Source organism: Rhodamnia argentea, chromosome 5 (genome assembly GCF_020921035.1).
Source record: "Rhodamnia argentea isolate NSW1041297 chromosome 5, ASM2092103v1, whole genome shotgun sequence".
Taxonomy (NCBI): Eukaryota; Viridiplantae; Streptophyta; class Magnoliopsida; order Myrtales; family Myrtaceae; genus Rhodamnia; species Rhodamnia argentea.
The window spans coordinates 534,434-541,515 of NC_063154.1; the positions used below are offsets into that span (position 1 = coordinate 534,434).

At 43.9% G+C, this 7,082-nt stretch overlaps 1 protein-coding gene across 1 annotated transcript; it reads right to left on the bottom strand.

The window, feature by feature from the left end:
* Positions 1-3,738: 3,738 nt before the first annotated feature.
* Positions 3,739-6,409, bottom strand: LOC115753058 (cucurbitadienol 11-hydroxylase-like). Its single transcript, XM_030691547.2, has 9 exons — positions 6,072-6,409; positions 5,639-5,978; positions 5,405-5,554; positions 5,080-5,331; positions 4,882-4,971; positions 4,687-4,765; positions 4,357-4,463; positions 4,088-4,218; positions 3,739-4,010 (listed from the first exon to the last, which is right to left on the bottom strand). The coding sequence occupies exons 1-9, from the start codon at positions 6,281-6,283 to the stop codon at positions 3,917-3,919; spliced, it is 1,455 nt and encodes a 484-aa protein (XP_030547407.1). The 5' UTR covers positions 6,284-6,409; the 3' UTR covers positions 3,739-3,916.
* Between the last annotated feature and the right edge of the window lie 673 nt (positions 6,410-7,082).

The following is a 7,082-nucleotide window of genomic DNA, read 5'->3' on the forward strand; positions in this document are numbered from 1 at the left end:
TTAAAAAAAAAATGAATTTGAATGCACCAAACGTCAGCTAAATCCTCCGTAAGGTAGACCGAAGAGGTCCCCAACTTGTCCATGAAAAACCAAATTTGTTATCCCTCGGCTCTTTCGAAGTATTGCCTCCGCTCGTCGGCTCCTGGAGATCCAATCTCCGCTTGAAAGAGAAATGCTTTTCGTTTATTCCTTTTGCGTGATGTCGCGAATCGCTTGATTCGATCTACTTTTATGTCGAAATTTTGCACGTTACTTTGATTTTTAAGATTTATGGAAAAAAAAAGTTAATTGCAAATCTATGCGTCACTAATTATATACCATGCATATTTCGTATGTTCGAGATTGAGAAAAAAAATTGATGTGCGATTCCATATACTTTTGGATGAATGCATTCAAGAGGAGTACTCAGCAATTACATTGAGGAATTCAAGGGCTTTTCAAGTGATTTTCACTTACATGATCGGTGGTTGTACAGTTTATAAATTTTTTCACTATCGTTAACCAAAGTTTTCAGACGCTTAATTTTCCCATGTGCAATGAAATATAAGAGGAAACATGACACACTTAGGTCATTTTGACAAGTTACCTTAAGACATTTTTTTCCCCAGGATATGTCTTTCGATTCTTGCACTTGCATTAGCATCATGTTCCCTTGCATTGAATGGGTATGGAGTCGGTAAGGTTTATATTCTCGCCAAAAAGAATCATTTCGTCATTTGCATGTGTCACGCCCCGACTCTCAAGCTTGCGATATCCCTATTTTACTCACCTCGGGTCACGAATGATAGCGTCCCAGGTACACTATTGACCTACGAAATTACGGCGCATGCGGAACGTGTAACACTCCCAAACAACAAGATCAGCGGGATAGAATAATAGGAAAATCATCACACTCAATTCACAAAAATACTTTCATTCATAAAATCAGAGCATATGAATTTTAACCCTCTTGAGCTACGGTAAACATATATAACCCCATGCTTCGGGGTAGCTCACTAGGACCTCGAAAAGACACATGGTCGGGTAGGGTTAAACCATCATCTACTCCCAAAAGATCCTACAATGATCTTTTCCTTAACGTCCACGAGCTCCGTCACCGCCTGAAAATGATTAACAACGACGAGGTGAGAAATTAATCTCGGTGAGTCAACACCTAAGCCCGGCTAGGGCGTTGATTCGCTTCGACGTTTTAATAAACAATCACGTCAACAAAGAGTAGATATTTCAACCACATGCAAGCTTATCCTCCAGGCCACACATAATGCGATGTAGACTCGACTCAACAATCGGACCAACCACACCAATTCAATCCATTGGTAAAGCATCATATCACTTGCATGCAGGGGACACCACATGTAGTCTATTTATTATCAGAACCGACCATAGGTCCAACACACTAGTTAGTTGGTGCTCTTCTGGCAAGAACATGCATTGTCCCTTACTTCCAGCGACGGCTTCTGATAGTCCATGTGCCTCCGCTCAACAACCAGAAGACAATGATTGTCGACCTTGCACGAAGCTAACATGAATCCTTAAAAGGCTTTGGTCCATCACAAGCTGTGACCAGCAAACGAACAGCCAGAAGACAATAGCTAACTTTCATCCAGCAATCAAAAGACAATGATTGCCAAGACCGACCAACCGGAAGACAATGGTTGTTGGAATTATTCCATTATGTGACCACTTAAGCACTTCGACAACCGGCCGGTTCATTTCTTGGAATTAGGTCAAATGCTCACACTCCCATGTTCAAATACTTGGCCCAAGGCCTTTTTCGTGCAAAAACATGTAATTTAATCTCATACGTGGTCACATAAATGCGCAATTATATCGACCGACAAATCAAGCAATTTAGGGCGATTATCCTCTAATCGGACCCCCACGGGCAATCAATAGTCAAATCCGACATTCGCAGCCAACAATTCATGAATCAATTCGTCAATTGCAGCCAGTCAATTATTAATTCCAATTTCAATTTCAATTGACCGTCAATCGCGCGCTCATTTTCGACCTATCGCTCGCTCGCGATCAACCAATGTAATTAGTCAAATCAATTAGTACTACTCATCAATTAGCCACGGACAACCTAGCTAATTGACTAATCTTAACTAATTATGGTCATTTAGCCTAAACCCCGTTTCTATCTAGCCCGACCGTAATTAATCTACCTAAACACCATAATTAGCTAATTAAACTAATTCCAAACGTAATTAGCATCCTAACCAAGAGTTAGGGGCTAACTCATAATTTTAATTAGCTCAAGCGGTCTCAACTCGGGCGGCGGCGACATGAACTCGGTCCGGTGACAATTAAAGGCGCCTTGTGGTCAACCCGGGTTTCGAGCTTCGAACTCGGTCAAAGTTGGTCCACGGGACGTGCCGACACTTTGGGAAGGTGGCATGGAACCCGAGGGTGGCGGCTGGTCGTCGCCGGTAGCCGGAACAGCGACGGCCGGCGGTGAACAATGGTGGCTAGAACAATGGCGCGGCTAGAGTAGGGGAAAACATGCTATTTTTGGGGGGCGGGGCTTGGGTGGTTCAAGGCTGAGGGAAAGGTTGGCCAAGGTTGGGTGATGTTCGGGGTTGCAATCGGTGGCGCCGGTGGCAGCGGCGGATCGAAGCTGGATAGAACAGGGGACGCGAATAGGGGACATCGGGCGGAACAGGAGAGGCTGGCCGGGGGTGTTTCCGAGCTCTACGGGCAGCGGGCGGCTTCCGGCGGCCTTGGGGAATGGTGAGAGGTCATTGGTGGTTGTTCGGGGTGGTTGGCGATTGACTGAGCGCGGCGGAGACGGCTGGAACAGAGGCGGTAGGCGGGGGACGCAAAAACAAGGCGGGCGGCTTCGAGCGGCTGTTCGCCGCGATCCGACCGGTAATGGGCGGCGGGCCGAGGTCGGGAGGTTCGTGGTGGTGGCGGAGGACAAAGACACGGCGGCTGGTGGCGGTCTGGGGCGATGACAAGGGCGGCTGAAGTTTGGGCAGCCCTTCGATGCGAAATAGAGCGATCCGACATCCGAGTCTTCGGGGAGCTATTCGGCGGCCTGCGGCGGTCAGAAGGAGGTGGGGTGGCAGCTAGTGGCGAGCCGAGATAGTGGTGGTGGCGACGCGAAAATGACTAAGGGAGGAGGAGGATGGCATTTGGGCGTGAGGGAGGAGGAAGGGTGCTTGAGCAGTAACAGGAGAGAGAGAGAGAGAGAGAGAGAGAGAGCTGTGTTGACTGGTGGGTGGGGGATTTGACCGAGGTGGGGCCTACCGGTTCACTCACCATTAAGACAATTTGTCTCATATGCATAATATCGGAGGGTGATTTTGTAATTTGATAAATCGGGACTAATTAGATATTTGGCTCAACCGACGAGGAATAAAATTTGGATTTTTACGGGCTAGGCTCGGTTCGGAAAAAGTCTAGGCGCGAGGATTAAAAATCCTAAGTTGTGGTGACCGAGATTTTGAGACCCAATCGAAACCGAACGACATTTTGAGAATCGTCCAAAATTCGTCACTTACGTCCTTGCGATCCGAAATTTGCACAGACTGAAATTTAATTTTCTTCCTTTTATTGAATTTGGGCAAATTACATAATCCGAATTTTCAGGGTGTCACAGCATGTGTCAAAAATCAAAATGTAGACATCATTTGTCTTTGAATGGAACCTCTGTGAGCCCAATCAAAGAGAGGCAGCTGTTGAGATCTAATTTTGACGATCTATTTTACATAGAAAATGGTCGTCGTCTAAATTGCATATAGTCATTAGGAGCATATTACATTAATTGCATTTATTGGGACTGGCAGAGAATAGTTCTAAGCTTAATTGAATGGACCCCATCCCCTGGCTAGTTCCAAACTAAGTTTATTTCAACTTTAGACAACACTTGAAGAACACACACATGTATATGGATGGGCTCTAGCGGGAGTGCTTATTCTTGAATCTTGGAAACCTTGATATGAAAACCTCCTCCAATCTTCAACATCGGAGTGCGAATAATTTCTCCTCCCTTCACCTTTGTCCACCTGTCAAATTGAACATCCCGATTTTACAGCATATTCTCCTAATTATGTGAATTGAATGCTTTATGTGATAGTCTCACCTATATTTGGTCACCAAAACTTGGAGAAACACAGCACAGAGATCTTTGGAAAATTCAGCTCCAGCACATTGCCTTCCGCCCCCTCCAAATGGTATATAATATCTTCCTGTGACGTTTCCTCCATCCAATTGCTGTTTATGTTGCATAAATATAAAGTTACGTCAACACCCACATGACAATTATGGACATACATCTTTCTTTCTGGGATTTGAATTAAGATGTCACGGTCACAACATAATGACCATCTTAACAAAATTTATCTAAGTTACCTTCCATCTCGAGGGATCAAAGACATGGGGATTTTCAAATACTTGTGGGTTCAGATGTACCCCAGATTGACTGATGAAAATTGTCCAACCTTTCGGAATTAGATATCCTGTTAATCAAGAAAAGAAAATCATTCTCAGAGGCCTTGGCTGGAAGCCTATCGATGTATATAATATATTAAGAATTCGAGAGGAGCAATTCCAGGAAGTGTTTACATTTTTGGGAATTCACTTTCCTAATTTTATGCATGAATTTTCCGTCGACCGGAGAGTATTTTTCGTTGACTAAGTCGTTTTTGACGAACCAAACAAGTAAAAGTCCAGAAACTTTACCATTCCATTCAATGTCTTTGATTGCTCTTCTCATGATGCCGGGTCCACTGCTGGTCATTCTGAGTGCCTCATTGACGACCTATTATTCCAATAAAATAACTCATTACCATAACTTTAATTAGAAACACATCAGCTATCGAACAAGAAAAGGAATAAAAAGGAAGCTCGAAATATTCGTTTTGTGTATTGACTTACTTGCATGGTGTAAGGCATGGATTTGTATTCCTCCCACGTTATTCCTACTGCACCCGAAGACCTCTTGCGAAGGGCGCACTCATGTTCCTTCTGGTAAATAATGGCGATCCAAAAGGGGTTAGTGTGAAAGAAGAAGGAATGGAAAACAAAGATGGCTCCTAGCTTTTAAGCTTTATATTTGGACAGCCGAAAACTTACGACGAGTTCTTCCACCACTTGAGGGTTATCTGTTATGAGGATAAGGGCCATGATCAAAGCGGAAGTTATTGATTCGAAGCTGGCAACTAGGAGCCCCATGAATATGTAGGTGACAAATTTCTCCGAGAGAAAGCTCTTCGTTTTCATATCCTCAAGGACATGGTCGAGGACGTCCGCCTCCCTCGTTTCTGCTGGTGAGGCCATTCGTTCCGCGATCTTCCCTTGAATCATATTCAGTAGCTTCTTTTGGCTCTGCATTTTTTTTTTTCAACTTCAGAAAATTAGGAAGATGCCGAGTATCGAGTGATGAATGACTTCTTAGTACCTTTAAGCTCTTATGAAAAGCAGTGCCTGGAATGTTTATCGGAAGGGACATGAGACCGTTCATGAGAGTACGCAAATCCTCCGTGAGGTTTTCGCCTGAATTTTCAGCATCGTAACTTAGGAGGAGCTTCGAGGTGAACTCAAATATCATCTGCAAAATACTTCTTCATCAACGTCCGGCTGCCGGGTTTCCAGCAGTAGCTAACATAACGTTAGAGCCGCGGATGTTTATTACCTTGGAACAACCATGTTTGGCTTCAACAGATTGTTGAGTCGACCAAGCATCGAGAGTTCTCTCAGCCGTGGCTTCCAGCAGAGGAAGAAGCTTCTCTTTGAGGCTCTCCGGACCCATGTGATTTAGGATCAAATGTCTGAGGTGTTTGTGGACATACCCGGTTGCATTAGTCTTAACTTCCAAGTCCTGTGCATCGTGACCCACGAGCTTCGAAAGCGAGTCCAAGTACCACAATTCCACCAATTTTCCTTCATGGAGAAGAACATATTTATTGAACTCCGGATCTGTTGATATCACCACGGGGCGGCCGGCCAAGCTTGTTTTGAACAACGTCCCGTACCTGAAAATAAACTCCCAAAAGACTGGAAACTCAGTGATGGTGCTAAGCTTAATTACAGGATAAGAAAAATCCATGAACAAAAGTGGTTTGTACTTTTTAATTCTTTTCTTGAGGAAAGGAGGGAGGTCTACGGATTTGCTGGGAATGGAGAACTGAATGGTCTCTCCTAGGAAGGGCAACCCCATGGAACCTGGAGGAAACTTCCCAGAGTTAGAGCGGTCTCTCCATTTGTACCTCCAGTAGGAAACTGCAAGAACAACAAGGGCCACAAGACCCATCACAGTCTCCACCATCGGCAGCATCATCTTCCCTACAAAACTGAGAGATGAGATGACTATTTTTGTTGGAGATCTGAGTGAAGAAGCAGAGTTTTGCAGAAGCTCCTTTAAATATATGTGGGAATCACCCAACAGAGTAACACTGAAATTATGAATTCGCCGATGATAGATAACATCAGAATCATTAATTGATAGTGGAACAGATTTCAGAAAGAAGATTTAATATGGCTTTAAGGGGAGTTGTTTGACTTTCATTTCTGCTCTTTTGGCTCGAAACGATGTAGCATAGCATCATTCCAACACATAGGAAGTACAATAACAACATGGAATAATTCTCGTCCGCGACATCAATACACAGGTCATCATTCTTTTCAAAGAGTTGAGATCCAACAAGTGCGCTGGGTATTTTAATTTAAGTTGGGAGTATAAAGCATTTTGAATAGGGGGATATTGAAGAGAAGAGGCGGATCGCTTCACTGTCCCTAAAACCAGAAAAGCCGTCCCAATTGGTCCACAGCGATGGCTGTTTCCCGGGTTCGCGCAGGGAAACTGAAGGGACTTCAGGGACGGTTCCCTTCATGGTCCCTTATAGCTTCTAAGAGAAACCCAAATTAAAAGTACTTCGTTATCTTGTATTGAAAGCTTAAAAAACCTTACAACTGAGACATCAACACAATAATATGTTGTATTAAAACAAGTTAGACGCCAACGTCAACTTGATATAAACCCATGTAAATTTGCTTCTGGTCATGTCTTAGTGTATCTGTCCATACAGGACTACATACTAAACCAACTTTCGGAAAATATTGGTGTTCACCTCTAAGTG

Coding starts and splice junctions, on each gene's coding strand:
- LOC115753058 (XM_030691547.2), bottom strand. CDS start 6,283: ATGATGCTGCCGATGGTGGAGACTGTGATGGGTCTTGTGGCCCTTGTT. Junction 5,555..5,638: donor CCAAACATGGTTGTTCCAAG/GTAATAAACATC, acceptor AGTATTTTGCAG/ATGATATTTGAGTTCACCTC. Junction 4,464..4,686: donor CAAAGACATTGAATGGAATG/GTAAAGTTTCTG, acceptor CTTGATTAACAG/GATATCTAATTCCGAAAGGT.